Source organism: Bombina bombina, chromosome 6 (assembly GCF_027579735.1).
Source record: "Bombina bombina isolate aBomBom1 chromosome 6, aBomBom1.pri, whole genome shotgun sequence".
Taxonomy (NCBI): domain Eukaryota; kingdom Metazoa; phylum Chordata; class Amphibia; order Anura; family Bombinatoridae; genus Bombina; species Bombina bombina.
Genome location: NC_069504.1, coordinates 329,002,541 through 329,021,966, shown reverse-complemented (window position 1 = coordinate 329,021,966; position 19,426 = coordinate 329,002,541). Strand labels below are relative to the sequence as shown.

The 19,426-nt window shown below is 37.3% G+C and overlaps 1 protein-coding gene across 1 annotated transcript in view; it reads left to right on the top strand.

The window, feature by feature from the left end:
• The window catches only part of CFAP54 (cilia and flagella associated protein 54), a 901,430-nt gene that overhangs the window by 21,139 nt on the left and 860,865 nt on the right, over positions 1 to 19,426 (top strand). The window contains exons 3-4 of the mRNA XM_053719246.1: positions 2,946 to 3,089; positions 6,349 to 6,520. Coding sequence (XP_053575221.1) covers positions 2,946 to 3,089; positions 6,349 to 6,520 — 316 coding nt within the window. The remainder of the gene's footprint in view (positions 1 to 2,945; positions 3,090 to 6,348; positions 6,521 to 19,426) is intronic.

The following is a 19,426-nucleotide window of genomic DNA, read 5'->3' as shown; positions in this document are numbered from 1 at the left end:
GTTTTTTAAATTGACATTGTCCAAATACTTTACTGCAACCATAAATTAACATTCTGATTGACATACTTAATTTGGCAACAGATTCATAATTTAAAAGTGGGTTTTATGCAATATTCTAAGAATCTTATTAAGCCAAAAAACAACTGCATTTATTGATATGTAAAGGCAACGTGAGTAAACGCTGTGCAGACAGACAGAATATGCTGCTTAAAACAGATCAAAATTATTTTTCAGGAGGTTAAAGGAACACTAAACCCAAATTTTTTCTTTCATGATTCAGATAACGCATGCAATTTTAAGCAACTTTTAATTTACTCCTATTATCATTTTTTTCATTCTCTTGCTATCTTTATTTAAAAAGCAGGAATTTAAAGCTTAGGGGCCGGCCTATTTTAGGTTCAGCACCCTGGAGAGCGTTTGCTTATTGGTGGCTACATTTAGAGAATCAATTAGCAAGCATAATTCAGATTCTGAACCAAAAATGGGCCGACTCTTAAGCTTTACATTCCTGCTTTTTAAATAAAGATAGCAAGAGAACAAAGAAAATTTTATAATAGAAATAAATTACAAAGTTGCTTAAAGGGACATGAAACCCATTTTTTTGTCATGATTCAGATAAAGAATACAATTTTAAACAACTTTCCAATTTACTTCTATTATTTAATTTGCTTCCTTCTCTTGTTATCCTTTGCTGAAATCTTTATCTAGGAAAGCTCAGGAGCAGCAGAGAACCTAGGTTCTAGCTGTTGATTGATAGCTGTGTGTGTGTATATATATATATATATATATATATATATATATATATATATATATATATATATATATATATTTATATCTCGATTGTGATTGGCTCACCCATGAGTTCAGTTAGAAACCATTAGTGCATTGCTGCTACTTCAACAAATGATACCAAGAGAATTAAATTAGATAATAGAAGTAAATTAGAAAGTTGTTTGAAATTTTATTCTCTATCTGAATCATGAAAAAAAAATATGGGGGTTTATGTCCCTTTAAAATTGCATGCTCTATCTGAATCATTAAAGAAAATAAAATTGGGTTTAGTGCCCCTTTAAGGCTGATGATTTAAAAAATTCTGAAAAGTTGATGGGTTGTACTGTCCAATTGTCCCCAGGAAGGGAGTTTTTATGCCATTAATACACTCAACAAATGGTTTATTACATTTTCCTCTAATGGATTGAAATCTCTGAAATACAAAAAGCTATATACATTGATTTTTACTTGCTTACAGTTGTCCACACTGAGTATCCTCCAAGCAACTTCCAGCATAAAGCTAATCATTGCAGAAAACAAAATATATTACTTGTGTAGATATTAAAGGGATAGGAAGTCAAAATTAAACTTGCATGATTCAGATAGAGCATGTAATTTTAAGACACTTTTAAATTCACTTCTATTTTCAAATGTGCTTCATTCTTTTAGTATCCCTTGATTGAAAAATAATACACAGGTATCCTACACAAATGGGAACTAGCTGCTGATTGGTGCCTGCACATATTTGTCTCTTGTGATTGGCTGGCTAGATGTGTTAAGCTAGCTGCCAGTAGTGCAGTGAAGTTTCTTCAACAAAGGATAACAAGATAATGAGGGAAATTTAATAATAGAAAGTTGGTAAAAATTTTGTATGTTCTACATAAATCATGAAAGAAAATTTGGGGGTTTTCTGTCCCTTTAAATCATTATTTTAAAGGGACATAGAAATAAAAAAATATTTCATGATTCATATTTAGCATGCAATTGGGAAAAAAAAATCACTGTACTTCTATTCTGAAATTTACATTGCTGTCTTGGTATTTGCAAGGGATTGGAAACTTTTCATGATTCCATACACAAATTAATTAAACAAACAGTTCATGCAGTTTATATTACAACCCTGCTTATTAGGGGACATATATACAGAATGCCTTTTAAGAGTATTGCCTTTAAGGAAAGTTACGCCTGTATTCACTCTGCTAGTCTGTTCTCATAGAGATAAGGAGGGGGAAGAACATTCCAATGAAAGCACTGATGTGAGAATCATTTCTTGTTATGAGAAAAACTCCTATTTAAACTAACACCATTGCTACATGAAATATGATTGCCATAATACATAGACATGCCTTCTACAATAACAGTGCTAATTATTAACTTTGCTAAGGGGGGGGGATAATCAGATTGGAGGAGGGTTTTTTGGGGCAACATGGCAGATAGAGAAGCACCTGTCTACTGTTCTCCGTGATGACGCTGCACATAGCTGTGATACTACGGTCCTCGCTTGCATGCTGATATTAATGCCTTACCCGAAACCTAAAGATAAGCAATGCATTTATAGTTTAATCAAAGCCTTGCTTTATAAGCTTATTACTGATTTATGTTATTGAAATAAATTCATAATAAACACTGTTATTATGCTGCATCCTTGTGTGCTGGGTCAAATTCCCTTTTTTCAGTACTATTGTAAGACCTCAGTTGTGCTGACAAGCGCCAGGACATTCTTCCAAAATGGCTGCCATATTGTGCTGCAGACATGTGCACGCTCCTGAGCTTCAATTCCTGCTTTTCAACAAAAGATACAAGGAGAACAAAGAAAATGTGATGATAGAAGTAAATTAAAAAGTTGTTTAAAATTTAAATTTTATCATTGTAACTCTGTCCATTAACCATATTCTTTGTAAATAAGTTATACAAAGAAAATACTAATTCAATGTAATAAAGGACACATGCTTTATAATGTCTTTCTGACATTACTTAATAATATAGACTATAATAAATAGCAATGTTTTACCTACATAAATGTCCGATTACACAACATTAACCTTTAGTTATCTTTTATCTCCCAGCCTATTTTGCCAGTTTAATGATGCTGTTATATAGCTAATGACATGTTTATTAAACTGTATTTGATTCCATTAATTATACATTGTATATATTTGTTCTTTTTTTCCTAGGAATACCGACTTGCACTCTTTCAGTGCTATGAACGATATCTTGAACAGTTTTGCTCTGCGGACATTGATGATATTACAGATGTAATTCAATTTAAATCTACATTTTTCCCAAATGGGGTAGATGATAAAATGGCTGATCTGACGGTATGTTACGTATGTATGATGTCTTTACTATAATTACAGATACTTAAATTAGCAAGATTGTAAAATAAAGATATAACATTTGTGCTTATTTTAAGACTAGCGATCCGGTAGCACTAGGACATATGACACAAATGTTTGGATATGAAAATGCTACTGGAAAATTATTAAGCATAACATCTAAATTGACATAGTATAATCCAGTAAACATTAGTATTTATGTCAAAATTTAAAGGATAAACTTCCCTAAATCAGTTATTTTAGAAAAGGTTCTTCACTTCTAAAAAGCTGAAAAGAGTAAAATTTAAAGTTCAAACTAACATAATAGGTTTTGGTGCAACCTGAAATCCCTCCTCCACCTGAAGAGAAAGAAAAAGAGAGAAAAAAATATGCAAGAGAGAATGAGTGAATAAATAATAGAATAAATAAATATAAGGCCTTAAATATAAACTGCCCAAGCAGTAATAGATTAAGGTAAATTACAGTTGATCTATTTAAAATTATGCAGGAGACCCGCTTACCATTTACCTCTATCCACTTCCCTGACATTGCCCCCACAGTTCCCAACACATACAATGTAAATCGATTTTATTATTAGCTGCAAATACTACGCTTTCCATGGATTCCATATGTATTAGAATTGAAAGAACTTGGTTCCACCTAAGGCCCTTAGGTCGTTGCCAAGCTCTGGCTATATGTCATGCTCTGCAGAACAGGTTCAGGGGTTTGGAGTTCATGTGAGGTGGTGTCAGACTTAATGCTGTCTTGTGCACTTAAAGGGGCCAGTGGTATAGGCTTATTAATAGAACTACCCCTTTTAGGGATAGCTGAAGAAGCAGACAGTCAAAGCAAGTTTATTGTACAGGACACTGAAGGATTGTATACTTAGATGCAGGATAGGTTAGCAGGTGCACTCACACCAGAGCTGGAATCAGAGATAATGCCCACGATAGGGCCAGGAACAGGAATGCCCACTCTAAGGCTGAGAGTAGAGTCCCTACTTGAGGCAGAGAAAGGGAATGCCGACTTGAGGCTGATGACTGGAACAGGATACAGAAGCTGGGTGGACACCCACTGCAGAATTTGTAAAATAGCTAGATACTGGTATCTGACAGATAGCCTCTGCTGGGCTTGGAAGCAGGAACTGGAGACTGGCACTTGGCAGATACCCTCTGTAGAGCTAGGGTACAGGAACTGGATACAGGAACTTGACAGACACCCTCTGCAGAGCTTGGGTGCAGTAACTGGAGACTGGCACTTAGCAGATACCCTCTGCAGAGCTAGGGTACAGGAACTAGATACAGGAACTTGACAGACACCCTCTGCAGAGCTTGGGTGCAGTAACTGGAGACTGGCACTTAGCAGATACCCTCTGCAGAGCTAGGGTACAGGAACTAGATACAGGAACTTGACAGACACCCTCTGCAGAGCTTGGGTACAGGAACTTGACTGACGCCCTCTGCAAAGCTTGGGTGCAGTAGCTGGAGACTGGCACTTGGCAGATACCCTCTGCAGAGCTAGGGTACAGGAACTGGATACAGGAACTTGACAGACACCCTTTGCAGAGCTTGGGTAAAGGAACTTGACTGACACCCTCTGCAGAGCTTGAGGGCAGTAGCTGGAGACTGGCACTTTGGATGCAGTAGCTGGATACTTGAACTTGGCAAGCGCCATCTGCAGGTCTAGGCACTGAAACAGGATACCAGTGCTTGGCAGGCTCCCACTGCAGGATTTGGGTACAGTAGCAGGATACCAGAGAGGACAGGATGGTGACACAGGATAACAGGTAGCAGTGACAGGCTGGTGATGAAAGAATAGCCAGGAGACAAACCAAGAGTCAGATACCTAATATCAGTCAAATAAATCACCAAATACAGAGAGACAAGGCCAAGTTCGGTATACCAGAATATAAGTCCGATCTGTCATCAAACAAAAGGGAAATCCAAGAGGGTAATCAGGAGATAAGCCAAATTCAGGAACCAGAGGGGAAAAACAAACCGGAAACCAGGTACGGTCAAAGGCACTAACAGACTGGAAGAACCACAATGTAATGGCAGGGAGTGATCTGTGAGGCTGTCCATCTATAGCAGGTAACTGCCAGTAGCTGGCAGGCAGGTGGAGCTTAAGAACACAACCAGTGCAAGCAACAGGTTTCACGAAGCATCAGCACAAGCTAAAACCCTCTGGTGGCACAGAGACAGGGCTACAGGCTTTGAATAAGGAGTCCCAGGTTCAATCCTAGGCGGCCGTGACACTATAGAAAGTTTGCCATAAATATGTAGATGAATAAGTAAAGAGTATGTTGAGGAAGTTTTCCAGGTAGCAAATGGAAAAGTACAGCTTGGGGACAATCTACATTTTCAATTCCCAATTTTGTACTATAGAAAAAAGCCCTTGACCAGAGAAGTTTAGTTTTAGGGCATTTCCACCACATGTGTGCCTGGGTACCCAACCTACCACACTCTCTCCAGAATAAAGGTGGAGAGGTGTAAGATGCCACTGGGTTACAATTTAAAAAATAAAACGTTCGAAGAGAATAGTAAAATGGATCACTTTCTTGGTCAGGAGAACTGCAGAGGCCCAAGACTTATCTGAAGCTTCAAAATAGAAAGACCCTTTCCACTGTCATGTAAGGAGATTTATAAAAGAGAGGTGTATGCATCACATCAGTATAAAAGAGAGAAAACATCCTTGGTATGTGAACACCTGACAACCAGTGCCATTCCCAATCCGTTGCCTGTCTAAAAGGAGCGCTAAGGAAACCCCAAGATATCAAGAAACTCTTCATTCTAAATAATTCAAACATAAGCAATGGTGATGGGGAAAAAATAGGTTTGGAAGTGTAACATGGTAAATAAAGTCTTTAACTGAGTCTACTTCATATCCTGCCCAAGTATCAGGGTGAGAGTCTGAAAGTGCCGCTGGTTGCAGGTCCATCATTATCTGTCTGTCTATCTAGCCTCAAAATCATCATACAGAACACGTTTATTGTTATGATTGCTTTTTACTGAGTTACCTTTGTGGCTGTTATTTCAACTTTACTGTAGGATTTAAAGCAATGTTAATTACAACTATTGTGTGTGTACTCCAATAATACAGTCTTTCCTTATGTTTATGCTGTGTGAATGAAACAATCTAAGTATCAAGCTTGCAGTTCTCTCTATTGATTTGCCTATAAGATACATATGGCTGATTGTAAATAGATAATTGTATTTTTTTTCCCTCTCTTCATTTTTTTCTTTGAATTTCATATACGTTGTAGTTTCACGCTTTGCAAGGAAGATGCATTTGTATTTACCAGTTGGTGAAGACAGGCAGTGGCAGCCGTCCAAATGAAGAGTCAGTGAGAAAATGCCTGAAAATACTGTCATTTCTTCAGCTTATCATGCAGGTTGTTCTACCACAAGAGCATCTCTGCTGGTTGATATACAATGGTATGTATCACACTGTGAAATGCCCTCTTACTGACTGTACTAGCCATAAATGTGTTTATAATGCATGATCCACAAAATGCGGTATAGATAATAAAAGGACAAGAACCACTTGACACAAAGAATATAGTGTGGTATATTGTATTTTAAAATTTGGTTATTATAAGCTGTATAAGTCTATTCTCTAAACACTGATTACTAAACATTAATTATTCACTTTTTGTAGATGTGCATAAGACATAAAGGTTCCATAAGGTATTGCACATCATATATAATTGATTGGAAGTCCGAAGATATTAATAAGAAAGAAATAATGTCTGTTGTAGTGATGTTTTTGGAAATAATTTTAATATTTTACTAAATGCTAAATATTTTTTTTGTTCATTTAGATGCACAATTGTAACAAAATATTTGTTAACAATATAAAAAGCCAATAAAAACAGTTATATGATATAAAAGCACCCTCTCAGGTAAAACAGTTATATTGTCATGAATTGTTAGGGACATTATAGTCAAAACTAAAATGTGCATGAGTGCAATTTATTTTTGAATAGAAGCATTTTTGTAATATACTTGTGTTTGTATTAACATTCACCTAAATTACAAGTTTTGCGGTATGGTGTTGTAAGGCTATAACGCTGAAAAATTGGTCATTGCGCATGGAATGTCAGGTCTCCCGTATTAGCATTTTAGCCTGTAATGCAACGATCCATTCCCCACTCAAAAAATAATGTTTGAGTGCAGGATTTCCATAACGCTGTATTACAGGTTGTGCGGTCCGGCTAAAATGTTAGCGTTATAGCCTATACCGCCCTGATCCATTCCGCGATCTGAGACCAGTAGTAATGGATTTTGCAAAACAAAAATGTTTCACAAAACTCATAACTAAATTGTTACAAAGTACACTAACACCCATAAACTACCTATTAACCCCTAAACCGCCACCTCCCGCATCACAAATACTTTATTAAACTTATTAACCCCATATCTGCCGCCCTCCCACATAGCCAACACTAAATAAACCTATTAACCCATAAACCGCCGGGCCCCCACAGCGCAACTACTATAACTAACCCCTAAACTGCCGGCACCCCTAATTTAAAATTAAATTTACGATATAACTATTTTTAAATAAATAAAAACTTACCTGTAAAATAAAAAAAAACTAAGTTGAAACTATTGAGTAATCTAACATTACTATTTTAAAACAATAAAATTAAGTAAAAATAATCCTAACACTACGAAAAAATAAAAAAATTACATTACAAAAAAATAAAAAAACTCTAAGATTATACAAAATAACCGAAATTATCTAAAATAATAAAAATGACACCTAATCTAATACCCCTATAAAAACAAAAAAGTTCCCCCAAAATAAAAACACCCTCTAACCTAACAATAAACTACCAATAGCCCTTAAAAGGGCTTTTTGTAGAGCATTGCCCTAAGTTAAACAGCTTTTTTCCTAAAAAGTAGGAAGAGATCAAGAACCCATGCAAGAGCTTTAAAACCTTCCCACCTTCCATCTCTCTCTTAGTTTGGTTCTTGGCCTCGTAGGAGATGGTTGAGAATAGAGGTTGTTCCAGCTACTTGCTTATGGATTATAAATTCGAAGCTCAGACCTATGTGAGACCCAACGTCCCTGAGGAGTATCATTTACAAAGAAGAAAGAAAAGACTTCACAGCAGCTGAATAATTCAGGGACACAGGAATACCCTGTAATGTGCACATAATTTCGGGACTACAGCCATAACTAACCTTAGGTGTTGCAGGGACTCATCCCTAGCCTCCCCCCGAGGGACGCCAGTATTTAACATTGACATGCCTGGTAAGCCAGTGGAGGGGTGCTGCATAAGGCAAGTGCCTTTACACAGCATAGATACAACCCAAAGGCTATTTGTAGGTACTATGACACAGGTATAGCATAGCCAGGGGACTTCACCTGCGCCCCTCGTTACATTATTAACCCATACAGGAACTGCTAGTGGGTAGTTAGGGCATCATCTTATTTCTGGGGGCTATAAAGCTGATTCCATTTGGAGATTGTATAAGTGTCTGAGGGAGTATTACTCTAATGTAGAGGGCTCTCTACCAGGTTTTCTCTCTACTGTTTATTATATAAGGTGTCGTATACTGTTATAAGTACAAACATGGAACAAAATATTTCTGTCCCCACTGTTATTTCCATAGAGGAGTCAGTTACCAATATCCCTCTATATACATATATGTTTAGTTTGCAAAGATTTTCCAGTATGACAAGTCACTAAATCTGTAAGAACAGTATACTTCAAATTTTGTGTATATCAACCTAAACAGTCTAATGTTCAGAGGGAATTCTCTCTGTACTTGACAAGTATGGGGAAAACTGCTGAATATATTCATAATAGTGACTGTTCGTTTAGTGGCTGTCCCCAAACTAAGTAAGCGTAAATTTGGGGTTTTAACTCAGTTGTCTGAGGTAAATGTGCAAAATATTTCTTGTGCTGATAACCTAAGGCTCAGAATTGATTACATCCTCTCTGAAGGTTTTTTGAAATATAAAGACCTTAGACAGCTGTACCATAGCACATTCTTATGTGAGCTGCAGTATACCAAATTTATTATAATACCTGCAATTATATATTGTGCTAAACATAATAACATATGGTGCCATTACTATTTATTATAACTATCTAAGCTATTAATACTTATGTATAAGTCAATAAAGCATTGTACTCCCTTCATTGCCAGGGGATTTAAACAGATAGTTAATTTATGCCAGTCTGCAGTCTTATACTGTTACATCTTGCTGATTCTGTACAATTCTGTTAAAAGAAATAATACTTTGTACATCAGCATACATACTCCTGTCTCTGTGGATGCAAGACATTACATGTTCTATGCTATTAGTGTGCACAGTCTATAGTATGTACCCGTCTAGGTTTAAACCTTTCATTCATGGTACTCTGCATGTTTATTTCCTATTGCAGTTTGCAGGATTTATTTGTGTTTTGATATAACAGTGGATATCCTTTAGAAATAAGATCTATTGGAATCTCTTTTTACCTATGTTATGTGTAATTTATATACACTAAGGCTCTTTCATGCAAATACTGGACATTGGCCATGAATATGTTCAATATTTGTACAGATCCTTTAGAGATAAGATCCATTGGTATCTCTTTTATTCCATTGTATTGAGTGATTTATATGTATGTACATATACACACAGACACCAAGTATTAATTATGAATATTTTCAATTACTATGCACTCTGTTTATTACTTTGTGAATATACACAGTCTCTGCTTTATCTGGACATGGATTTACAAGTATCTAATGTGTCCCTGTTGCTCTATGTGTGCTACTCCTTAGTCACTTAACAGTTTAACTATGTGCAAATACTTAAGTAGGTACATGTATACTATATCTGATGCTTATGTAATGTACATATTTTTAAACGTTGTATAAACATATGTATAAGTTTCTACTTTTGGGGTTCTACTCTGAAAATAGTTTGGATATCCAGACTGATTCTCTTATCCTTCAAGAGATCAAGTGTTTTTGTTCTCTTGAAAGCAGATTCCCTCTGATTGACCACCGGTTCTATATAAATGTTGCCTATGATCTTTAAGATTGCAACATTTACAATAGGATTTGGTGGATAGGGGCATATTTAATCCTAGCACCTGTGTAATCTCAGAATCAAGAGATTTTACCCCAATCGTTTTTTTTTTTTATCCAAGGGATTTACAGTCCTACCCTGGTTTTCATATTTCTAAAAATATTGGTCTGGATTCCCTCTTATATAATTGGAACATCCCTCACAGTCTTTTTCCCTTAATCAATGATCAGTTTATGACTACTATAGACCTCTAGGATACTTATCTGCACTGCCCTATACATAGGGATTATTTTCAGTTCCTGAGGTTTTGTATATCTGCAGAACTCTGCCAGTTTGCCACTGTGTGGCATAAAGAATAAGGACATTCCAGTTGCTCCTTATCTAGCTAATATCTAGTGCAAGCTTATTTTCTGTCAACAGCATTTGCTCTTACTCTCAAACCTCTGTCTGTCTTTCAAGACAATAGTTGGAGTATCAATGTACCTATAGCTCCTTATATCCTGCTATGAGGGTAGCATTTACAGTAGTTATAATAGACCCAATCCTAATGCATCTAGTTTCCCCACTGAAGTTTTAATTAAGATTTTGAGTGTGTGTCTCTTCCTACAATAAACTACATCCATTGGTTACTCAGTGCATGGAGGCGGTGGGTCTTTTTTTTGCTGCTCAGTCACAGTTTCTTTAGCTCCCTCTTCACTTGAGACCCCTTTTAATTACTAGGCTATGTTAGTAGTTAATGAATTATCTACATTTGCAACACAGATTGCTTTGGATTTCTCCATCAGTCAACCCTTTTTCTTAAAGACACAAGTCTGTCTTTGTCCCTTGGGACATCCTTCCTTTGTTAGTCTTGGTCTATTTTACCGACAAACTCCAGTCCCTCAGGCTGGGGGGCGGTCTGGGTTTCTCGAGGCAAGGTTACTAATCAACATTCCGGATACTTTGAGTGATCTTCGTGCTAGTCAACCCTTGCCTCTATTGAAGTAGGAATGTTTATCCATTTCCGGTCGGACAACATCAAGGTGATGGCCTACATAGTTATCATGGAGGTTAACTGCAGTCCACTGGCCATGCAGGAAGTGTATTACTCTGTCTTGGGCAGAGAGGAATTATAGATCACTATTTGCAATCACAATACCATGTGTGAACAACTGGAAGGAGGATCATTCCAGCAGTTGATTGGTCCATTCATGAGAGTAGTCTCTCCATAGAACATTTTTGATTGTTTATTGAACCAATGGGCTTACAGGACATAGTTCTAATAGCTTCTCTCTTACAAGATCCTAGGTTCACATCTTAGTTGCCTTGGTATGTCCATGGGACTTTCATCTAGCATACTTGTTTCCTTAACTCATAAGAAGGGATTCAAGGCGTTCTTGACAGTTGGAAAGTCACCTTTCTAAGAGCATTTCAAGAGCAATTGCAACATTGTGGGTTTTTGAAAGACTTTACATCTTTGGAGCAGATTTGTAAACCTGCAACATGTCTTATCTGCATACTTTTTTTCAGAGTTTATCGCTTGAGGTTTTGCTTTTTAGCAAGTCCTTCAGGCCGCAGCGTTGGCTAAATAAGAACTGCCAGAAAAATTGTCCCACCCTATCTTTAACATAGACCATGGGCTTTGGTATTAATCTCATATGTTATGGTGGACTGTCGACCATCATCATTTATTTAAAGAAAACAACATTTATGCTTACCTGATAAATTATTTTCTTTCGGAATGATGATGGTCCACAGGCCCCACCCATTTACATTTTTCGGCGACAGTTCTAATGACACCTCTATATACCCTCCCTTGCCTTTCCTAACTTTCCTTTCTATTCTCTACTCTGCTATACGCCGAGAACAAAACTAAGCCAGAGAGGAGAGAATACTGGAGAATTTTTGCTATCACTCCATTTAAACAGAAATAAAGCCTTGTTTTTGTTTTTTTTTTACCTGTGGGGAAAAAAAATAAAAAAAAAATAATATATATATATATATATATATATATATATATATATATATATATTTATTAGGTAGACAACCCAAGGTATTGATCTAGGCCCATTTTGGTATATTTCGTGCCACCATTTCATCGACAAATGCGATCAAATAAAATAAATTGTTAATTTTTTCACAAACTTTGGGCTTCTAACTGAAATTATTTACATACCACTTGTGCAACCATGGCACAAATTATTGTAAAAGCTTCTCTGGGATCCCATTTGTTCAGAAATAGCAGACATATATGGCTTTGCCATTGTTTTTCGGTAATTAGAAGGCCACTAATTGCAGCTGTGCAGCACACTTCTATTATTTACAGCAGTGAATGAGTTAATTAGGAAGCTTGTAAGGTTAATTTTACCTTTAGTGTAAAGATTACCGTCCCACCTGACACTTCCCAACCCCCACTGGTGACCCCCATCTTAAGTACTGGCAAACAGTATGCCAATAAAAAAAATGTAATTTTTTCTTTCTTTCATGTAATTAGCAAGAGTCCATGAGCTAGTGACGTATGGGATATACATTCCTACCAGGAGGGGCAAAGTTTCCCAAACCTCAAAATGCCTATAAATACACCCCTCACCACACCCACAAATCAGTTTTACAAACTTTGCCTCCCGTGGAGGTGGTGAAGTAAGTTTGTGCTAGATTCTACGTTGATATGCGCTTCGCAGCAGGCTGGAGCCCGGTTTTCCTCTCAGTGTGCAGTGAATGTCAGAGGGATGTGAGGAGAGTATTGCCTATTTGAATTCAATGGTGTCCTTCTACGGGATCTATTTCATAGGTTCTCTGTTATCGGTCGTAGAGATTCATCTCTTACCTCCCTTTTCAGATCGACGATATACTCTTATATATACCATTACCTCTACTGATTCTCGTTTCAGTACTGGTTTGGCTTTCTACTACATGTAGATGAGTGTCCTGGGGTAAGTAAGTCTTATTTTTTGTGACACTCTAAGCTATGGTTGGGCACTTTTATATAAAGTTCTAAATATATGTGTTTAAACATTTATTTGCCTTGATTCAGGATGTTCAATATTCCTTATTTCAGACAGTCAGTTTCATTATTTGGGATAATGCATATGAATAATAAATTTTTCTTACCTTAAAATTGACTTTTTTTCCTGTGGGCTGTTAGGCTCGCGGGGGCTGAAAATGCTTCATTTTGTTGCGTCATTCTTGGCGCTGACTTTTTTGGAGCAAAAAATTTGTTTGTCATTTCCGGCGTCATACTTGTCGCCGGAAGTTGTTTGTGTTTGCGTAATTTTTTTGGGACGTTTTGCGCCAAAAATGTCTGCGTCGCCGGATGTGGCGTCATTTTTGGCGCCAAAAGTATTTTGGCGCCAAATAATGTGGGCGTCTTTTTTGGCGCTAAAAAATATGGGCGTCATTATTGTCTCCACATTATTTAAGTCTCATTGTTTATTTGCTTCTGGTTGCTAGAAGCTTGTTCATTGGCATTTTTTCCCATTCCTGAAACTGTCATTTAAGGAATTTGATAGATTTTGCTTTATATGTTGTTTTTTCTATTACATATTGCAAGATGTCTCAGATTGACCCTGAATCAGAAGCTACTTCTGGAAAATCACTGCCTGATGCTGGATCTACCAAAGTTAAGTGTATTTGTTGTAAACTTGTGGTAACTGTCCCTCCGGCTGTAGTTTGTGATGAATGTCATGATAAGCTTGCTAATGCAGACAATATTTCCATTAGTAATGTTCCATTACCTGTTGCTGTTCCATCAACATCTAATACTCAGGGTGTTCCTGTTAATATAAGAGATTTTGTTTCTAAATCTATTAGGAAGGCTATGTCTGTTATTTCTCCTTCCAGTAAACGTAAAAGGTCTTTTAAAACTTCTCATTTTTCAGATGAATTTTTAAATGAACATCATCATTCTGATTCTGTTTCTGATGATGATTTTTCTGGTTCAGAGGATTCTGTTCCAGAGATTGACACTGATAAATCTTCATATTTATTTAAAATGGAATTTATTCGTTCTTTGCTTAAGGAAGTCTTAATTGCATTAGAAATGGAGGAATCTGGTCCTCTTGATACTAAATCTAAACGTTTGAATACGGTTTTTAAACCTTCTGTAGTTATTCCGGAAGTTTTTCCCGTCCCTGATGCTATTTCTGAAGTAATTTCCAGGGAATGGAATAATCTGGGTAATTCATTTACTCCTTCTAAAAGGTTTAAGAAATTGTATCCTGTGCCATCTGACAGATTAGAGTTTTGGGACAAAATCCCTAAGGTTGATGGGGCTATCTCTACTCTTGCTAAACGTACTACTATTCCTACGGCAGATAGTACTTCCTTTAAGGATCCTTTAGATAGGAAAATTGAATCCTTTCTAAGAAAAGCATATTTGTGTTCAGGTAATTTACTTAGACCTGCTATATCTTTGGCGGATGTTGCTGCAGCTTCAACTTTCTGGTTGGAGGCTTTAGCACAACAAGTGACAGATCATAATACTCATAGCATTGTTAATCTTCTTCAACATGCTAATAACTTTATTTGTGATGCCATCTTTGATATCATTAGGGTTGATGTCAGGTATATGTCTTTAGCTATTTTAGCTAGAAGAGCTTTATGGCTTAAAACTTGGAATGCTGATATGTCTTCTAAGTCAACTTTGCTTTCCCTTTCTTTTCAAGGTAATAAATTGTTTGGTTCTCAGTTGGATTCTATTATTTCAACTGTTACTGGAGGGAAAGGAACTTTTTTACCCCAGGATAAAAAATCTAAAGGTAAATATAGGGCTGCTAATCGTTTTCGTTCCTTTCGTCAGAATAAGGAACAAAATCCTGATCCTTCCCCTACAGGAACGGTTTCTGTTTGGAAACCATCTCCAGTCTGGAATAAATCCAAGCCTTTTAGAAAGCCAAAGCCAGCTCCCAAGTCCTCATGAAGGTGCGGCCCTCATTCCAGCCCAGCTGGTAGGGGGCAGATTACGTTTTTTTCAAAGAAATTTGGATCAATTCGATTCACAGTCTTTGGATTCAGAACATTGTTTCACAAGGGTACAGAATAGGTTTCAAGATAAGGTCTCCTGCAAGAAGATTATTTCTTTCTCGCGTTCCAATAAATCCAGTGAAGGCTCAAGCGTTTCTGAAATGTGTTTCAGATCTAGATTTGGCTTGAGTAATTGTGCCAGTTCCAGTTCTGGAACAGGGTCTGCGGTTTTACTCAAATCTATTCATTGTACCAAAGAAGGAGAATTCCTTCAGACCAGTTCTGGATTTAAAAATATTGAATCGTTATGTAAGGATACCAACATTCAAAATGGTAACTATAAGGACTATTCTGCCTTTTGTTCAGCAAGAGCATTATATGTCCACAATAGATTTACAAGATGCATATCTGCATATTCCGATTCATCCAGATCACTATCAGTTTCTGAGATTCTCTTTTCTAGACAAGCATTACCAGTTTGTGGCTCTGCCGTTTGGCCTAGCAACAGCTCCAAGGATTTTTACAAAGGTTCTCGGTGCCCTTCTATCTGTAATCAGAGAACAGGGTATTGTGGTATTTCCTTATTTGGACGATATCTTGGTACTTGTTCAGTCTTCACATTTAGCAGAATCTCATACGAATCGACTTGTGTTGTTTCTTCAAGAACATGGTTGGAGGATCAATTTACCAAAGAGTTCATTGATTCCTCAGACAAGGGTAACCTTTTTAGGTTTCCAGATAGATTTAGTGTCCATGACTCTGTCTTTGACGGACAAGAGACGTCTGAAATTGGTTTCAGCTTGTCAAAACCTTCAGTCTCAATCATTCCCTTCGGTAGCCTTATGCATGGAAATTCTAGGTCTTATGACTGCTGCATCGGACGCGATCCCCTTTGCTCGTTTTCACATGCGACCTCTTCAGCTCTGTATGCTGAACCAGTGGTGCAGGGATTATACAAAGATATCACAATTAATATCTTTAAAACCGATTGTACGACACTCTCTGACGTGATCTCAACTCTCTGACTGTGATCTCAACAGATGCATGTCTGACAGGTTGGGGAGCTGTATGGGGGTCTCTGACGGCACAGGGGGTTTGGGAATCTCAGGAGGCGAGATTACCAATCAACATTTTGGAACTCCGTGCGATTTTCAGAGCTCTTCGGTCGTGGCCTCTTCTAGAGAGAGTCGTTAATTTGTTTTCAGACGGACGATGTCACAGCCGTGGCATATGTCAATCATCAAGGAGGGACTCGCGGTCCTCTGGCTATGGGGGAGGTGTCTTGGATACTTGCATGGGCGGAATCCAGCTCCTGTCTGATTTCTGCGGTTCACATCCCAGGTATAGACAATTGGGAAGCGGATTATCTCAGTCGCCAGACATTACATCCGGGCGAATGGTCTCTTCACCCAGAGGTATTTCTTCAGATTGTTCAAATCTGGGGTCTTCCGGGAATGGATCTGATGGCTTCTCATCTGGACAGGAAGCTTCCCAGGTATCTGTCCAGATCCAGGGATCCTCAGGCGGAAGCAGTGGATGCATTGTCACTTCCCTGGAAGTATCATCCTGCCTATATCTTTCCGCCTCTAGTTCTTCTTCCAAGAGTGATCTCCTAGATTCTAAAGGAGCGTTAGTTTGTTCTGCTGGTGGCTCCAGCATGGCCTCACAGGTTTTGGTATGCGGATCTTGTTCGGATGGCTACTTGCCAACCGTGGACTCTTCCGTTAAGATCAGACCTTCTATCGCAAGGTCCTTTTTTCCATCAGGATCTCAAATCATTAAATTTGAAGGTATGGAGATTGAACGCTTGATTCTCAGTCATAGAGGTTTCTCTGACTCCGTAATTAATACTATGTTACAGGCTCGCAAATCTGTATCTAGGAAGATATATTATCGAGTCTGGAAGACTTACATTTCTTGGTGTTCTTCTCATCATTTTTCTTGGCATTCTTTTAGAATTCCTAGAATTTTACAGTTTCTTCAGGATGGTCTGGATAAAGGTTTGTCTGCAAGTTCCTTGAAAGGACAAATTTCTGCTCTTTCTGTGCTTTTTCACAGAAAGATTGCTAATCTTCCTGATATTCATTGTTTTGTACAGGCTTTGGTTCGTATAAAACCTGTCATTAAGCCAATTTCTCCTCCTTGGAGTTTGAATTTGGTTCTGGGGGCTCTTCAAGCTCCTCCGTTTGAACCTATGCATTCTCTGGATATTAAATTACTTTCTTGGAAAATGTTGTTTCTTTTGGCCATCTCTTCTGCTAGAAGAGTTTCTGAATTATCTGCTCTTTCTTGTGAGTCTCCTTTTCTGATTTTTCATCAGGATAAGGCGGTGTTGTGAACTTCATTTAAATTTTTACCTAAGGTTGTGAATTCTAACAACATTAGTAGAGAAATTGTGGTTCCTTCATTGTGTCCTAATCCTAAGAATTCTAAGGAGAGGTTGTTACATTCTTTGGATGTAGTTAGAGCTTTGAAATATTATGTTGAAGCTACTAAAGATTTCCGAAAGACTTCTAGTCTATTTGTTATCTTTTCCGGTTCCAGGAAAGGCCAGAAGGCTTCTGCCATTTCTTTGGCGTCTTGGTTAAAGTCTTTGATTCATCATGAGCTTATGTTGAGTCGGGTAAGACTCCGCCTCAAAGGATTACAGCTCATTCTACTAGGTCAGTTTCTACTTCCTGGGCGTTTAGGAATGAAGCTTCAGTTGATCAGATTTGCAAAGCAGCAAATTGGTCTTCTTTGCATACTTTTACTAAATTCTACCATTTTGATATGTTTTCTTCTTCTGAAGCAGTTTTTGGTAGAAAAGTACTTCAGGCAGCTATTTCAGTTTGATTCTTCTGCTTATAATTTCAGTTTTTTTCATTATAAGATTGAAACTTTATTTTGGGGTGTGGATTATTTTTCAGCAGAATCGGCTGTCTTTATTTTATCCCTCCCTCTCTAATGACTCTTGCGTGGAAGTTCCACATCTTGGGTATTGATATCCCATACGTCACTAGCTCATGGACTCTTGCTAATTACATGAAAGAAAACATAATTTATGTAAGTTCTTACCTGATAAATTCATTTCTTTCATATTAGCAAGAGTCCATGAGGCCCACCCTTTTTGTGGTGGTTATGATTTTTTTGTATAAAGCACAATTATTCCAATTCCTTATTTTTTATGCTTTCGCACTGTCACAAATATCTCAGGATTCAGCTGCTAAGGAGTTAACTTTGTGTAGCTGACACTCAAAACAGTTATTTGTTTTCAAGAAGAATTGTGTTTGTATTTTCTTTGAAGTGCCAGAACCCCCTAAATAGCCACCAAATGTTAGTGTGTATGCATTGGGTCATAAAGTCACTGAAACTCTTAGTCACAGAGATACACAGGATAAAGTTTATGGCTTAAGCTGTCAATAGAATGCCTGATGCAAAACAGGCCCTTCATTACAAAAACTGACCAGGTCAATGGCAGGACATTGGTATGTTATGTACATATGTGGGTTAAAAGTGTTATAACCTTAATGGCAGGTAAATATGACAACCTATGGCATATTTGGTATCAAACCGAGTCTCTCAATAAACCTAAAAGGTTCTAGACATGTAAATATAGAAATTTCTTACCTAGCAGAAATGATACTGGATTGTATAATTTCAGGCAAGAAATTAGTGTATTGAAGGTTGTAAAGACAGGAGGGTTTCTTAGCCCGCCCAGGAGGGTGTGGTTAAGCAACCTGATCTCTGAAAAGTAGGGTTTAAGAATCTTATTTTTTAACAATAAGATTGTCATTCTTACAAGGGGAGCTGCTGTACAGAAGTAAGGAGCCATCATTTTCATGCCAGCCCCTGGCGCATATCTTGAAGACTAGGAAAGTATTCAATTCTGTTTTTCTCCTTTTTATTTTAAAACACTGTTTGCGTGTGTAATTTTATTTGTAACAACTTGTTATTAATAATGCATTGTGCATAATATTTTTGGCATAATAAATAATTCCTTTATTAAGTTTGGCCTTTGTCTAATAATTGAACCACGTTACTGAAAGAGACTGTAATATTAGAACTGTATAATTTAGATTATTTTCTGCTAAATTGTATTTCTAGAGTTAATGTGTAAAGTCTGGGGTTTTTCCTTAAGATTTTCCCTATAATAAATTTTAAGTGGTGGCAGCATTTGAGCTATAGGATTTATAGTTTATTGTGGGTGGTATTGAAAAGGGAGTGTTGGGCATTTCTCTTACTTCTAGTACAGATTAAGGGAGTGCGAATTAACTCTTGCACCCACTAAACTGAATCACAAGCTTGCCTGGTGTGGCTAGATTGTGACCTATAGGTGACAGAAAAGGGGGCTGAAAACTCTTTCTGTGCCAAATGGAGATAAG